The 17,479-nt window shown below is 45.5% G+C and overlaps 1 protein-coding gene across 3 annotated transcripts in view; it reads right to left on the bottom strand.

Moving 5' to 3' along the window:
• Positions 1 to 5,774, bottom strand: part of AP3D1 (adaptor related protein complex 3 subunit delta 1) — a 48,554-nt gene extending 42,780 nt beyond the window's left edge. For all 3 annotated transcript variants that reach the window (XM_079960453.1, XM_079960454.1, XM_079960455.1), the window contains exon 1: positions 5,634 to 5,774. In XM_079960453.1, the coding sequence (XP_079816579.1) occupies positions 5,634 to 5,729 (96 nt within the window). In that variant the 5' untranslated portion in view covers positions 5,730 to 5,774. The remainder of the gene's footprint in view (positions 1 to 5,633) is intronic.
• Positions 5,775 to 17,479: the final 11,705 nt, after the last annotated feature.

The raw sequence follows: 17,479 nt of genomic DNA, 5'->3' as shown, positions 1-17,479 counted from the left end.
CTGCGATGACCACCAAAGGAACACAACCCTACATAGAATCATAAGAGTGTTGGAAGGACCTCCAAGGGTCATCAGATCCAGCGCCTTGCAATGCAGGAATCACAGCTTTAAAATCCCTGACGGACAGGCACCCAACCAACCTCTGTTTAAAGCCTCCACGGAAGGAAAGTCCACTTTTCAAGGGAGTGCATGCCACTGCCAAACAGCTCTTACTGCCAGAAAGTGCTTCCTAGCATTGAATCAGAATCTACTTTCTTTGAAGTTGAACCCACTGGTTCAGGTAAGCTAGACATACACTTCAAGGGAAGACTACACTGGGCACACAGCTTGAGCATGGGAACATGTCTTAGAATCATAGAATTGTAGAGTTGGAAGGGACCCCTAGGGTCATCCCTGCAATGGGGGAATAATGTATAGCCATTTTCACAATGCTATGTCTCTGCAGCTATAAGAGGTTTCACATAAGGTACACTTTGTGATTGGTCAATCCTAGAGGGGGCCTCCAACACACCCGACACAGCTCATTCTGCAGCTTCAAACTGCCAGAGTCAAGCTTATTTTCTTTTCAGGAGGCTAGCTTCTGCATCCAGAGCCCACTTGTCCCATTGGCCAGCACAGCAAAGTCCTTCCTGGCGTTTCTGCTATGAAACTGAGCCAGCGGCTGCTCTTCATTGCCAGGAATTTGGGAGATGGGGGGAGAGAGGAGCAACAAACCATTTCAGGAGGCTTCCCAATGGACTAGGAGTGACGTGTCCAGAAGTTAAAAGCTCACAAGAGAGCAGGCCTTCTGCTATCTGCCACTGGGAACCAATCCTTCAGTCAACATGAACACTTTTATTTTTTTAAAAAAAGGAGGGGATGACTAATTTCCTGAGCAGAAGCACTCGGTGGCTCAGCACCGTAAGAAGTGCCATATCATCCCTGGAGTCATTAAAGCAAACAGACACCTCACCCTCTCGCCAGGCTCCCAATATTGTTGATTTTTTAACACCAGCAGATTGCTTTCCCCACATGCAAGCAGAGGCAACGATGCATGTCCTTTTGTAGGTGCTGCTTTTCCCGATTTCACTCTGAAACTCCCCCCCCCATGAGCAGTGTTAGAAACACAAATATATGTATAAGCTAGGTACCAAATGGCTCCTTAGACCAGGGTTACAGTCGCCAGAATTGAATGCCTAGTTGCCACTTTGGTGCCAGATGGCTCAAAAGTTGTGTATATGACTTTTGGTTCCTGCTTCATTCCAATTGTGTAGATAAAATATAATGGATAGAATTCTGAAGGATGGCATTGCTAGTGTGGGAAAACAGTTAAGATCCAAGGATCCCCAGGTGTGCACCTCCAGATGATGGAGACGTCAGGCGGCATCCTGGCAGCTTCAGTTGGTTGCAAGTGGCCATTAGCAGGTCAGAATGCACCTGGCAAATTTTGAACGCTGTGCTGGACTAGTTGGGCCACTTGGCCAATCCAACATCTTATGTTCTTTATACAGCCAACCCCAGACCCCAAACCTGGACACAAAAGTACCCTAGTGCAGGCCATACCAATGTTTGGCCATTCATGGCCTGAAAAAAACCCACACACCCTCTTTCTATCTGCAGATATGTAATAAAAATTCCTCCAATATTTAGCATCCAAGCACTGTAAACAAAGTTAAAATGGCACATGCTGCGCTCGAGCTCACAATCTCATTTCAGGATTGAGGAAAGGAGAACTAAGTGAAAGGCGTGGAGGCTCTTGGTTACTTCCCTGAATCTCTCCCCCAGCCACACATACCAATTTGCAGTAAGTGCATGATTATTTACAAGCAAGCTGGGCTGCTCAGGCTACGAACTGCATTCAAAATTGTATGTTGATAGCAAAGGTATGCTTCTTAAGGGGTTGCAGTCCAATTCCCCGCCCACCACCCAATCTAGTCAAGGGCAGCTAAAAGAAGAAAAAGCAATATATTTACAGACTGTCACCTCCTTCCTGATAAAAAATGAGTGCTGTATCTGTTATCTCTGTGCCTTCACACAATGGACACTTGTTTTAACTCTCTAACAACATCACAAACACTTCAAGGCCAGCACTGCAAAGCTCTCCAAAGAAACACAATGAGATTTCCAGAAAGGCTCTATTGTAGCGAGTGGCTTCCTCTTCTGAGACAGAGAGCTCCCCAAATGGGTCTAGATAGGACGAAACTGGTATCATCAAAAGGGAGGGTTGAAAGTGAGAGACTCTCTCAGTTGAGGAGCAGCCTGGAACTTTTATTAGGCACTGACAAGGGTTAGTCAGGGTAAGGGGGAGAGAAAAGATGTTGCAATCCAAGAATCACTTCAAAAACTAAAATTTATTTCATCATGGAAGAGTCCTCGGAGACAACGCTGTTTTGCTACAATTCTGAAAACGGGTGGCACTTTCAGCTTCCCCGCTTGCAAATATTCTTACATAAGTCCCTTGCCCTGGTGTCTCCCCTTCCGTACGTGAATCTTTTCCAGGCCTTGCTGCAGCTCATTGCCCAGTCTGGCACCCCAAGTCCTTTGGCAAGCTGGACCCGTGGCCTAGAGGCAGGTGAGCAGGGGACCAGTTGCCCCACTGTGGCTCTGCCTGATGCTGCCCTTATGAGGAGCTGGGAAAGAGGAGACTGAGAGGAGATATGATAGACATCTTCAAATATCTTAAGGGCTGTCACATGGGAGATGGAGCCAGCTTGTTTTCTCCTGCTCTGGAGGGTAAGACCTGAACTCTTGGCTTCAAGTTACAAAAAAGGAGATTCCAACTAAACTCCCTTTCCTTGGAGGTTTTTAAACAGAAGCTAAATGGCCATTTAGGGACGCAGGTGGCGCTGTGGGTTAAAGCCTCAGCGCCTAGGGCTTGCCGATCGAAAGGTCGGCGGTTCGAATCCCTGCGGCGGGGTGCGCTCCCGCTGCTCGGTCCCAGCGCCTGCCAACCTAGCAGTTCGAAAGCACCTCCGGGTGCAAGTAGATAAATAGGGACCGCTTACCAGCGGGAAGGTAAACGGCGTTTCCGTGTGCGGCTCTGGCTCTGGCCAGAGCAGCTTCGTCACGCTGGCCACATGACCCGGAAGTGTCTCCGGACAGCGCTGGCCCCTGGCCTCTTAAGTGAGATGGGCGCACAACCCCAGAGTCTGTCAAGACTGGCCCGTACGGGCAGGGGTACCTTTACCTTTACCTTTACTAAATGGCCATTTGTCATGGATGCTTTAGCTGAGATTCCTGCATTGCAGGGGGGTTGGACTAGATGACCATTGGGGTCCCTTCCAATTCTACATCTCTACAGTCCTGTGATTCCTGCAACTTCCTTCACCCAACCCACCCGTTTTCTTGCAGATATTCTGTGGCAGTTCCTCTTTCAGGTCTGCAATCGAAAGGCATTTGCTTGGTTCTTACTCTCATCAGCTGACAGACATGCCAAGCTTTCTTGCAAAGTGGAAGTAAGGCAGGACGGGTCATGGGGAAAGGGCGGTGCTTCAGTGGTAGAGCACATGCTCTGATTGCAGGAGGTCCTGGGGGGTCCTCTGCCATCTTTAGTTTGGGTGGGTATGGGGAGCCTGCAGCCAACCAGGTTTGCCAAGATTCCCAGCACCCCTCTGCCACAATGGCCAAGGATCATGGAAGTTATAGTCCTACCCTCCAGAATCTGGACCCAGCTTCCCCATCTAAAACCCTGAAGAGCAGCAGTCGGTATAACTGTAGATAAGTGGGACACTGGGAGATCTTCCAGATGGTCATAAGCATTCATAATTGCCTCTCTATTCCAGGTTCTGGCAGAGGGATGGGGAACCTGTGTGACTCCAACTCCCATCAACCCTGACCACAATGCCTGATGGGAGTTGGAGTTCAACAGCTCCTGGAAGGCCACAGGTCTTCCAGGCCTGCCTTAAGGGGCCCCTAAGGTATCTGTATCACTCCAGATCATTTTTGCCCAGAGCTCCCACCGTCTCTTATCACCGGCTGCAGCTGACTACAGCTGATGGGTGTTGGAGTCCAGCAACATCTGGAGGGCCAGAGGTTCTCCATCACTGACATATTGCTTCAGGGTCTTTACAATGGTGTATAAATATTGATGGTGATAAACAGAGACACGCCCCATGAACAGTTCTGTTTCCTTGGGGGACCCCACTTCTTACAGCGTACATGCAAAATTTGTTTTCCCCCCACCACCATGAACCATCTCGTTGAGAGTGATTTTGAAGCTTGGAGACACCTCCCCCCCCCCAGGCCTAGAACCTTAACACCAACCTCAGCTCAGCCACCTAGTGGTTGAGGATACCTTCAGCTTTTGAAATTTGTCAGGCACCAGGCGCACTTTGCACCTGGCTATTGTCTACTTGCAACCAAGTTCAGATGCTGACGTCTCCGTCATCTGGAGGTGCATGCCTGGGAATCCTTGGGTCCAGACTGTTTTCGCACATCCTCTAGAATTCTATCTATCTGCTCAATCAGAATGAATTTCAGGAACCAAAAAGTCGTATTGAAAAATATATGACTTTCAAGCTGTCTGGTCCAAAAATGGCAACTAGGCATTCCATTTTGGTGACTGTAACCCTGGTCGAAGGAGCCATTTGGTGCTTGGATTATATATCTAAGTTTCTAGTACTGGGTGCCCTGCACCAGGTGTTCCTATCCCCCACTTATGTGGTCTTTGCGGAAACTGAGAGTGCCCCTTGCTGAAAGCTAGAGAAAGGAAATTCTGCTTTGCTCTTCAGCACACTTGGGTGCGGTACAGTGAACGCCTATGCACTCCTGCGGGTCACAAATCCTGAAGAGCTCCTGTCAGTCAGGCAGACCTATGGTCCAACTCTGTATGACCAAGCTCCCTAGGTTCAGTGTTAGAAACTCAGATATATAAGCTAGGCGCCAAATGATACGTTGAATTTATGTTGCGGTCGCTACAACAGAATGTCTTGTTTGCCAGGGAGTTGGGACTAAATGATCCTCGGGATCTCTTCCAACCCTACAATTCTACAATCTCAGCTACATTGCTTGCTCTTACGACAATTCACTTGTCCCAGTATGCAAGGAAGAGAAATGCACAGAGTGGAAATGGAAATAGCTATGGGCTAAAGCAAAGGTTTTTGAACTGCGGTTTCGCGGTCCCTGCGCCAGTAGCAAAAAGAGCCTGGCAAAACCAGGCTAATTCCGAACACTGCCCTAAAATTCATGTTTCAAGCAGCTCTTGAGGGCTGGACACTTTTAGGGGCAGGGCCCCAGCTCAGCGGCAGTGCAGGTGCTCTGCTTGCAGGAGGTCCTGGGTTCGATTCCTGGAGAGCTCCCAAGCTAGGAATCACGAGGACTAGCACCTTGGGCGTTCCTCCCAACTCTAGGGCTGGGCGAGAGAGGCCTGTCCCCCAAACCCTGCAGGGGCGCCGCCAGTCCACACCAAGGGAGGAGAGCTCCCAAGCTAGGAATCACGAGGACTAGCACCTTGGGCGTTCCTCCCAGACTACAACTCCCAGCGCCCCTAGTCAGCAGTGGTGGGAGTTGTAGTTCTGAGACCCAACCCGATTCGTTCCCCCTCGTGCCTGCGGTCGTGCTGGGGAATCACGAGGACTAGCGCCTCGAAGGGAAGCATCATGAGGGACGAGCCTGAAACTCCGGGGTTCCTCCATGCGGACTAGCGCCCGCCTCACCTCGTCCTCCTTGTGGTTGCGGATGCCGCGCACCAGGTCCTGGAGGTTCTTGTCGAACATGCGGTCGATGCTGCCTTTCACCATCTTCAGCGCCATGGCGGCGGCGGGGGGGGGGAGAGGCGGAGGTAAGCGAAGGCGGCGGCGGCGGCGGCGGGCGAAGGCGCCTCACATGCCTCCTTCCCGCCCCTGGCGCTCGCTCTCCCTGGCGGGCCCCGCCGGCCGGCGCTGCTCTGAGGGGGCTTCGCGGGGCGGCGGCGGCGGGAAAGAGCCGGAGCGGCGACAAAATGGCCGCCGGTCAGCTGAGGGAGCGCTCGCGCCACGCCCCCTTTCTCCTCCGGCGCGCTTGCGTCACCACGCCGCGCCGCGGCCCCCAGCTTCCCACGTCCGCCACTTGAGGCGGCGGGTCCTCCTTTCCCATAGAGAGCGAGGGAAGGAGAGGGAGCGGACGTCACGTCCGGTTGGGTGTTTCTAAGCCCACCCCACGCCAGGGGCAATCCTTCCCCCGAGACGAGCCACCTCTATGGTTCGCCCGCTCGGCTTCCGCCCTGGCGCTCCCGAAGGGGATTCCGAGGCGGCGCTTGAGCCACGCCCTCTCGCCGTCTTGGCTCCGCCCAGCGGGAGATATAGCCACGCCCCCAACCTTCCTATGCCTGGCTTTATTGCCCTATAAAAGATAAATATTATGTACTATTATTATTAACAACAACAATAATAATAATAATTTTATTTTATATTTTATATTTTTTTAATTTTTATTTTATAAATAATGATGATAATAATAAGCATGTTTTAAGAGAAGCATGTTTTAATATTTGCGGTACGGCTGATTGATCAGTAATTACATGGATGGAGTATTTTTATTTTATAAAAATATCAGAGTGGTTCACAACGATCAACACACAGAAAAAGAATAAATTCACCTCCCATCCCACTAATTAAACAATCTATAGCCTTTTAAACTCTGGACAGGGTGTTGTTTTTGTTATTATGGTATGCATTTGTGTGTTTTCATATTGCAAAATACCCTGTGATCTACAGATGAAGGTATAGAAATTCAATTCTAAATAAAAAAAATAAAAACATAAGCTTGTAAAAATATTAATAGAATTTTTTTAGACAGCAATACAGTGGTATCTTGGGTTACATACACTTCAGGTTACAGACTCCGCTAACCCAGAAATAATACCTCGGGTTAAGAACTTTGCTTCAGGATGAGAACAGAAATCCTGCTCCGGCAGTGCGGCAGAAGCAGGAGGCCCCATTAGCTAAAGTGGTGCTTCAGGTTAAGAACAGTTTCAGGTTAAGAACAGACCTCCAGAACAAATTAAGTACTTAACCCGAGGTACCACTGTATAACAATGAATAAAAACAACCTTTGAAGACTGAGCACACGATCAACACTTTACTATAACGTACCATTGTTGATTTTATATTTTTTATTTTTAATACATAATGGCATTTATCTAGGGAGCAGCAAACTGTAATGCTGAAAATATTAATTTTTAATATTAACCATATAAGCAAATCATTTCCTGCTAATGCCAAGCTGTTATAGCACTATTAATATTGTATCAATTATCATTCATTGTTTTAAAACATTGTATCTACTTTTTTATGATGTTCTACTAGCAGTTTGAAAGCATGTCAAAGTGCAAGTAGATAAATAGGGACCGCTTTATAGCGGGAAGGTAAACGGCGTTTCCGTGTGCGGCTCTGGCTCGCCAGCTGCAGCTTTGTCACGCTGGCCACGTGACCCGGAAGTGTCTCCGGACAGCGCTGGCTCCCGGCCTCTAGAGTGAGATGAGCGTACAACCCTAGAGTCGGACCTTTACCTTTACCTTTACTTAGCTCTACCTTTCTACTTTCTTTTGTGTTTTTATTTCATAACTGTTCAGCCTGGGTATCTTTGGTGGGAAAACGGGATGAAAAAAGATTGTGGTGAATCAGAAATGGTTTGGCTTCTTTTGAGTGACAACAACAGCTACATGGCATGGAGAGTGATTCTCTGTGCACCAGCAGGGAAAAAAACCCCTGGAAAAAGTAGTTAGATAAAATCACAATTAACTGTTTTAGTAATGTGGATATTTAATCAGAAATTAAGATAGATTTAAGATTGTTTTCTCTGGGGGAAACACAAATGGGCAAGGTATCAATAATAAAATTATTATTCTCATTTACATCATGAATGTCACCTTATATTGTGGATGCATGTTCTGTATTACTTTATTAATACTGTTGCTACAAGTTTGCTATTGCCTTTGGCTGGAACAATAAATAATAATAATAATAATAATAATAATAATAATAATTTATTATTTGTATCCCGCCCATCTGGCTGGGTTTCCCCAGCCACTCTGGGCGGCTTCCATAAAAACCAAAAATAAAGAACTGAACTCTCTCTCTCTAAACACACACACATATTTAGACCTGCGATCCTTTTCAGGGAAAACCATGAGTGTTTATAGTGGTATGATAACTGCTACAAGTTCATAGTGTGGATTGGGACTCTGTGTCTGTTCTGCATTGAAAGCTGGGTGGGGTTTTTTGGTTTTTAGTGTATGGAATTGTTCTTCATTGTCTTGAATACACATAATCACTTTTACATCTTTAATTGTTTCTTCATGAGATCGCTTTGAGGCCTTTCATGGGCCACCACTCATCACCAGAGTTGAATCAAAACAAATAAATACCAATTTAATATGCCCACATGCCACATTGGCAAGACTGATTGATTCAAAACGTTTGTTGTCTTGCCTTTCCAATTACAAATGAGAACGTCCAGAATGCCTTGCAACAGTACAGTAATTCAGAATAACAGGTCTGGAAAATTAACCCAATGGAGGTCTGGGGAGGAGGGGAAGAATTTGAGATGGAAAAACTTTATTCAGAGAATTAAACTTCCTTTGCTATTTGGCATCTCCTCCAGCAGAGGGCAGGCCAACACAACTTTTCATCCCAGGCGGTACAGCCCTTGAAATGAATGGACATTGCAAACTTCACAGCCATTCTTTTGGATTTGGTCTACTCTTGAGTAGAACTGAGCTGGTTGCAACCTTATGCCTGTCTCCAGGACTCATGGGCATGCATTCGATGAAGCCCAAAGTCGGAAGATTCATACAGATACAAGAAAGGACTTGTATATGTTTGAATGATGGAATTTCCCCCCTTCCCCCGGGAGACAGCGCTGGTTGGCAGCTTAAAAAGTGGATCCGATATATTCATGGGCACGAGGGAAATCAGTATGTAGTAGCTACAATGGCTCTGTCTTGGCTATGTCTTGCCTGTACTGTTGGAGGCAGCAGGAGATGGAGTGTCTGTCTCCCCATGAGGAAATATGGCATAATTTAGGTCCTTTTAGTTTAGAGAAAGGGGCGCGGGTGGCGCTGTGGGTTAAACCACAGAGCCTAGGACTTGCCGATCAGAAGGTTGGCGGTTCGAATCCCCGCAATGACGGGGTGAGCTCCCGTTGCTCAGTCCCTGCTCCTGCCAACCTAGAAGTTCGAAAGCACGACGTGCAAGTAGATAAATAGGTACCGCTCCGGCGGGAAGGTAAACGGCATTTCCGTGCGCTGCTCTGGTTCGCCAGAAGCGGCTTAGTCATGCTGGCCACATGACCCGGAAACTGTACGCCGGCTCCCTCGGCCAGTAAAGCGAGATGAGCGCCACAACCCCAGAATTGGTCACGACTGGACCTAATGGTCAGGGGTCCCTTTACCCTTTACCTTTTAGTTTAGAGAAATAGAGAATAAGAGACGACATGGCAGAAGTTTATAAAATGACAAAGGGCATTGAGAAAGTGGATAGAGGAAAGTTTTTACCCACCTGTCATAACTCTAGAACTCATGGGCATCTGATGAAGCTGAATAATAATAATAATAATAATAATAATAATAATAATAATAATAATTTATTATTTGTACCCCACCCATCTGGCTGGGTTTCCCCAGCCACTCTGGGTGGCTTCCAAAAAAGACCAAAAATACACTAAAATGTCACACATTAAAAGCTTCCCTGAACAGCCTTCAGATGTTTTCTAAAAGTCTGGTAGTTGTTTTTCTCTTTGACATCTGATGGGAGGGCGTTCCACAGGGCGGGCGCCACTACCAAGAAGGCCCTCTGCCTGGTTCTCTGTAACTTGGCTTATCACAGGGAGGGAACCACCAGAAGGCCCTCGGTGCTGGACCTCAGTGTCCAGGCAGAACGATGGAGGTGGAGACGCTCCTTCAGGTATACTGGACAGAGGCCGTTTAGGGCTTTAAAGGTCAGCACCAACCCTCTGAATTGTGCTCAGAAACATACAGTACTGGGAGCCAATGTAGGTCTTTCCAGGCTGATGTTGAGGCATCTGATCAAGGCCTGTATTTTAAAATGAGCTTAAAGATTTGCAAATGTTTCATGCCAGGCAGAAAAGCAGCTGGCTAAGTACTTTGGCAGTTGTTTATCCTCCTGGACAAGGGCCCCCCTGATTTATAGCAGAAGCAGGAGACAAATTTCTCAAGGTTGTAAAAAGGGAAATACAGGCTGGGAGCAAAGGTTACACTGACCCTACATATTACAGAATACAATCAAGCTGCAAAAACACTAATTAAGAGTTGGTAAATAGTAAGATCTCTGTTTAGATAGAACTTAATACCACGAGCCATTTGTTTTAGCCATTTGTTTTGGAATGCAGGGGCAACAGGGGCAAAAGGTGATCTGGTAATTAAGGTGCCTTGTCGAGGCAAATGTAAGATATATGGCTACTTGTCCGCCATTTATGGATAGAAGGAAATATAGCTCTTTGTCTCCCATAAAAGGTAATAGGAAATGGGTGTGTCTTTTATGATTGGTTCTAGCAAACAGCCAATAGGAATTTCAACCAGGCTGATTGGACAGAGGCAGCCAAAGGAGGAGCAAGGGGGCTGGGCTGAGGAAATATAAGTGCTGGCCAGAATGGCAGGAGGGCAGGCAGAGCTTTGGTAACCATATACCACTGTGCCTATCATTTATTTGTCTGACAAATAAATTATTATTTTAATGTCTCTATTGCTGCGTTGAATATTTCATTCCAGCTAAGCGTTAACCACAAGCAGGGTGCTACGGTGTTATGTGGTCTCAGCGGCCGCTCCCAGTCACCAGTCTGGCTGCCACATTCTGGATTAGTTGTAGTTTCCGGGTCACTTTCAAAGGGAGCCCCACGTAGAGCGCATGGCAGTAGTCCAAGTGGGAATGTTAGGAGAAGATTCAGGACAGATAAAGGACAGTGCATAAACTGTGGAACTCCCTGTCGCAGGAAGCAGCAATGGCCACCAACTTGGATGGATATAAAAGGGGACTGGACAGATTCATGGAGGATAAGAGGGCTCTCGAGGGCTACTAGCCATGGTGGCTATGCTCAGCTTTCACAGCTGGAGTCAGCAGTGCTTCTCAATACCAGTTTCTGGAAACCAGAGGAGGGGAGTGTGGCTGCTGCGCTCGGGTGTGGCGGCTGCTTGCAGGTTTGTCATTGGGGCATCTGTATGGACAGGAAGCTGGGCTAGATGGGCCGTTGTCCTAGCCAGATCTTGAAGATTGGAGCCTGGCCTGGTCTGGAAAAGGAAAGTTGGAGAAATTCCCCAATACAGGGATCAATTGACTTCTGGGATATGGATTTGGGTCAGGAGGAGATTGGAGCTTTTGGGGCCTTTGGATTTGGAGGAACTTTGAAACAAGATTTGGAATGCTTTATGGACCCTAGCTTTAACTATGGAAATCTGGCTGTCCTGTTAAGAAGGAATAAAGGCATTGTTGGGATGGAGCTCCCCCGAGATCTGCTTTTTAGCACTAAAGACTATGAAGAAGATCAGCAGAAGGGACATGAAGAAGAGTTAAGAGCCTTGGATATAAGATCTCCAGGTTGATGGACTGTCTGGAGTTGACAGAAGGGACGGCAGAGGCCGAGACCAGGGAGAGGAGACGGTGGAAGAAGATTGGGAATTTAAAGTTTATATTTGGAAATTTTGTAAAAATTTAATGAGGGAGAGAAAAATTGTGGAATGAAATTTTTATGACCCTAGTGGAAATGTTCTAAGAGATTAAGTTCAAATAGATATATTAGTTTTAATGAGAAATAGGATTAAAAAAAGTAAAAACGGATTGTTAATTGGTGAAAGAAGAGAATATAAAATTACAGTACATTAAGACAGATTATAAGGACAAAATAAAGAGGGAAATGATTTGCTTAAATATCTAACTGAATTAGAATACAAAAAGGGAGGTGGGAGGAGGTCAAGGAAACAAGCAAATGAAAGATAAATTATGTGAAGGTTTGACGTGTTTTTTGCTTTTGTTTTTTTCTTTTTTCTTAATTTATTTTTATTTTTATTGTATTCTTTTTTTATTGTGATACATTGTTTTGTTTTTTGTTTAACTTGGTGTTTTTCTGTTTCATGTGTAACCTTTAAAACCTCAATAAATATTATTTAAATAAATAAATAAATGAATAGATGGACCATTGTCCTGATCCAAAAGTATGCTGGAAATGCAAAGAAAAAGAAGGGACTTTTGTCATATGTGGTGGGAATGTAGAAAAATTTAAAAAAAATGGGAAATGATATATAATGAGTTGAAGAAAATGTTTAAACTAACATTTGTAAAAAAAAAAACACAGAATCATTCTTGTTAGGGATTGTAGGAAAAGACCTGCCAAGGAAATCAAAGAACTTATTTATGTATGCAACAACAGCAGCAAGAGTCTTGATAGCACAAGGATGGAAGAACGAGGAAATCCCAACGAAGGAATAATGGCAAGAGAAATTGATGGACTATGCAGAACTGGCGAAACTGACATATAAACTGCAATACAAGGAAGAAGAAGAATGGGAACTTTTTACAAATTACTTTTTTAAAAAAACCACAAAATTTTGTGGACTCCTTGGCAGGTTTTGAATAAACATACACAAATTTATTATTGTTAACATAATAGATAGACAATTCAAAGATTTTTACAATTTTAAAATATGCAGAGAATAATATGTGTTGAAAAACAGAGAAGAGCTGAGGGAAGTCTGGGGGGTGGGTGGGAGGGAGGGAGGGAGGGTTATTCTTGGAGAGGGGGGAAATGGGGGGGAATGAAGATGATATGTTTTTGATAATTTATGATGTTGAAATTCTTAATAAAAACTATTTAAAAAAACAAAAACAAAACAAAAGTGTCATCCTGTGTTCTAAGCTAGGGTGGGATGATGAAGCAGTAAAAAAATATAACGTTCTGGAGAGATGGAATGAAATGCCTGTGGCAAAAGGGGGGGAAAGGCAGTCTTGGAAACATGATCAAAAGAAAAGAGTTTGGTTTCAAGCATCTGTTAGTATAGGAATTGCCCACCAGAAGCAGAGAACCTTTCAAACACAGCCGAGGGGCGAATTTACTGCGTAGATGTACAGTTGGGTGCCTACCTGCTTTGGGGTGCGTTCCAAGTCCCCCCACAGCTTTCACAGCAAAAGGGGGGGGGGCTCAGGTGTCCAGGTCTCCTTGACTACTCCTCATCTTCTCAGTCCATTTCTGAGGTGTCTGTGTCAGAATTGCAAAAGGCTTCTGAAAGGCTTTTTAATTTTCTGGTCTTGTTATTGGACAAGAAAATTGGCTTCCAGGTGGAAAAATCAAAATTGGAAACAGAACTGTTAGATCCTAAAACTAAGAATTTGTCAAGAATGTATAACTTGCTGTTGAAATGGAACACTCAGGATGAAACGGTGAAATCTGCTATGATTAAATGGGCACAAGATGTTGGACATAACATTATGCTGGCTGACTGGGAACAGTTATGGACAACAGGTATGAGGTTCATGGCATGTAATGCCTTAAGAGAGAATATAATGAAAATGATTTACAGGTGGTACATGACACCAGTTAAGCTTGCAAAATTTTATCATTTGCCCGATAATAAATGCTGGAAATGTAAAGAGTCTGAAGGTACATTCTTTCACCTTTGGTGGACATGCCCAAAGATTAAGACCTTCTGGGAGATGATCTATAATGAAATGAAAAAGGTATTTAAGTATACCTTTCAGAAGAAACCAGAGGCCTTTCTCCTGGGCATGGTCGGCCAATTGGTGCCAAAGAAGGACAGAATTTTTTTTATGTATGCAACAACAGCAGCAAGAATACTCATCGCGAAGTATTGGAAGACACAAGATCTACCCACCTGGGAAGAATGGCAGATGAAAGTGATGGACTATATGGAACTGGAGGAAATGACTGGCAGAATCCGAGACCAAGGTGAAGAGTTGGTGGAAGAAGAATGGAAAAAAATTTAAAGTTTATTTACAGAAATATTGCAAAATTAAGGAATGTTAGAAGGATGTTGGAATGAAGTAATGTGGTTTTAGCAGAAATGATATAAAGGATTAGGTAAAAATTGATTTTTTAATTGGTGAAAGACGAGAATGTAAAATTACAGTATATTAAGATAAATTATTAGGATAAAAACAAAGCTGGAAAGGATTTGCTGAAATATCTAACTGAACTAGAATACAAAAAAGGGAGGTGTGAGGAGGTCAAGGAAATAAGCAAAGGAAAGAAAGTTATGTAAAGGTTTGAGCTGGTTTTTTTTTAAATTGTTTGTATTTTTTCTGTCTTTTTTCATTTTTCTTTTTTTCTTTTTTCTATTTTCTCTTTGTAATTTTTAAAATTTGAATAAATATTATTTTTAAAAAATGAAAGGCTTTTTAATGTCTCTGGGGCCACCTGGGTCTTTAGATTTGAGGCTGCTATTATGGTAACAGATTGTGGGGTTCTGCTTGGTGGGCTTTCCTCCTCGCGTAGGGGAGCGGGGGCTGGACTGGCAATGTTGTGTTGCTTGTTGGGAATCTTTCCCCCCCAAAAAACTTTTTTTTTTTTAAAATGTAACCTAAGAAGAGCCATGTAGCAGGATCAGGCCAGAGGGGACCCTTCGGCTGGAGGCAGGAATGCTTTCTGAGTAGGTTCAGAAAAGGACAGGCAAAATGGCCAAGGGGGTGGGGCACATTCATCATCATCATCATCATTAAAAGTTATAAACCACCCTATACCCGCAGGTCTCTTCATAAGAAAGGTTGCAGCCTTTGTGTCTTTTTCATTGGGAGAAAAGGAGAGCAAGAGGCCACATGATAGTTTAGAAAACTTTGCATGGCATGGAAAGAGGAACGCTTTTCTCGCTCTCTCCTAACACTGAACTTCTGGGCATCAAGTGAAATCGCGGAATGAAGACTGGTTCTTGAGGATGAATTTGAAGATGGCGGTTCCACCATCTGCAGAATTTGGGGCTGCAGTGCCCAAGCTGGTGTCAAGTCAGAATAACTCACACGGTGTCTGTGAAGTTGACCTTTTACTCCGCGATTGCAACTGTGAAGTGGACCCTTTACTTAGCGATCGCAGCAACTTACCCCGGAGGTCTTGCCCCAAGGAGACAGATGTGAGGACTGAAGGTCTCCGCCTTCCCTACGTTCTCTCCTCCCCCAGGTCCTTCCCAAGCAATCTGAGACTGAGACCTTGCTTGTGTTTGTTCCACCCTTTTCATATCTCTCCTGGTCCTGGGAGACAAGCAGGGAGGGGAACTGGTTGCAGCAGGAGGTGGAGACACCTGTGACTCTTCGCCATCTCTGCCTCTTAGCCTCCTTCCTCTCCTGCTTCAGCTCCTGCCTCTGATTCTGTACTTCTCTCTGGCACACTCTCCCTGCTCACTAAACCCTGTTACCCCTTCAGCTTCCGACACCTCCACCTCCACGTCTTATTCTTCTCCTCGCTCTGACCACTCATTGTCGTCTCGCCACCAACCTCCGGGCTCTGAGCCTTCTTCCCTTGGGGGTTCCTCCCGCCATTCCCCTGCCTCCAACCAGTCCATGACACCCAGCCTCTTGGGTCCCTTTCTCACAACATGAGAACTCATGGGTGTCCAGTAGAACTGGGAGGTTAAGGAGAGCTAAAAGAAAGGACTTCTTCAGTTCTGGGCACCACAGTTCAAGAAGGACACTGACAAACTAGAACGTGTCCAGAGGAGGGCAACCAAAATGGTCAAAGGCCTGGAAACGATGCCTTATGAGGAACGGCTAAGGGAGCTGGGCATGTTTAGCCTGGAGAAGAGGAGGTTAAGGGGTGATATGATAGCCATGTTCAAATATATAAAAGGATGTCACATAGAGGAGGGAGAAAGGTTGTTTTCTGCTGCTCCAGAGAAGCGGACACGGAGCAATGGATCCAAACTACAAGAAAGAAGATTCCACCTAAACATTAGGAAGAACTTCCTGACAGTAAGAGCTGTTTGACAGTGGAATTTGCTGCCAAGGAGTGTGGTGGAGTCTCCTTCTTTGGAGGTCTTTAAGCAGAGGCTTGACAACCATATGTCAGGAGTGCTCTGATGGTGTTTCCTGCTTGGCAGGGGGTTGGACTCGATGGCCCTTGTGGTCTCTTCCAACTCTAGGATTCTATGATTCTATGATTCCTACAGTACAGAGTTACCGTATTTTTCGCTCCATAAGATGCACTTTTTTCTTCCTAAAAAGTAAGGGGAAATGTCTGTGCATCTTATGGAGTGAATGCGTGTTCCCTGGAGCCGAATTGCCCAGGGGCAAAAAGCAGATCATGTGGGGGGTTTTTTGAAAGAGGGAAGTGGGTGTTGAAACAAAGCCGCTGATCGTTTGCCGATCGGGAGAGAGATAAGGGATGCTAGAGATAAAGGAGGCTGCCTGGGAGGGGGGAGGTAAAGACAGCAAACTTGCAAAGCGGGGAAACAGGAAGACTAAAGCAATAAAGAGAGAAATTAGAAGAGGAGGAGCAAAAAACTGCTCCAACTAAGGAAAAGACACTAAGGCAAACAAGAGGGAAAGGAGTGTTGAAAATAAACAGCTGATCGGTGGGATCAGAAGAGAGATAAGGGAGGCTAGCAGAGGCTGCCTGGGAGAGGGGAGGTAAAAGTCCATGGATCCTCAGGATTTTTACATTGGGTCACCCCAAATTCACCATCAGATCACATAGCATGTCCATGGCTAAAGGCCGGAACCAAAAAAATCACGCATCTGCTGTTTCCTGGGGCTACAATGGTGCAAAAATGTGGTTACAAAGCACGGATCAACATGGATCCTCAGGATTTTTACATTGGGTCACCCCAAATTCACCATCAGATCACATGTCTATGGCCACAGCATGAACCACAAAAATAATACATCCACTGTTTCATTCAGAATAGTTTTTTTATTGTTTTCCTCATCTAAAAACTAGGTGCGTCTTATGGAGTGAAAAATACGGTAAATTGTGGAACTCACTCCTGCAGGAGGCAAGGACAGCCACCAACTTGCCATTAAAAGAGGACTGGACAAATTCACAGAAAGTAAGGCTTGTTAATGGCTTCTAGCCAGAATAACTATGTTCCAGCTGCACAGTCAGAGGCAGTAATGCGTCTGAGCGCCACTGTTTTCCGGGGAACCTTCTGAGGGTCACACGTGTGGTTGGAGACACAGCTTTCAAATGGATAACATAGAATTGTGGGGTTGGGACTGCAAGGGTCATCTAGTCCAATCCCTTGCAATGCAGGAGTCTTTTGCCCAACGTTGGGCTCAAACCCACAACCTTGAGATTAAGAGTTCCATGCTCTGCCAGATGAGCTATATGGGAGCCAACTGGTTGGAGACAGAGGTGGGCAGAGCGCTAAGTGCAAATGTCGCCCTTTGTACTGTAGGCTGCTTCCTAATTTTAGGGTAGGTTGTCAATTTCCAACGTCTCCAGATAGGGCTGGGAATGGCTTCTGTCCTGAAACTCTGGGGAGCTGCTGCAAGTCAGTGTAGGACGTGCTGAGCTAGATTGAGCAACGGGTTTGACAAATAGAAGGCAGCTCTCCTGTGTAATCTATACACAT

Source organism: Podarcis cretensis (genome assembly GCF_951804945.1).
Source record: "Podarcis cretensis genome assembly, chromosome: 18".
Classification (NCBI taxonomy): domain Eukaryota; kingdom Metazoa; phylum Chordata; class Lepidosauria; order Squamata; family Lacertidae; genus Podarcis; species Podarcis cretensis.
The sequence above is the reverse complement of the archived record's forward strand: the minus strand, read 5'-3'. Positions and strand labels throughout refer to the sequence as shown.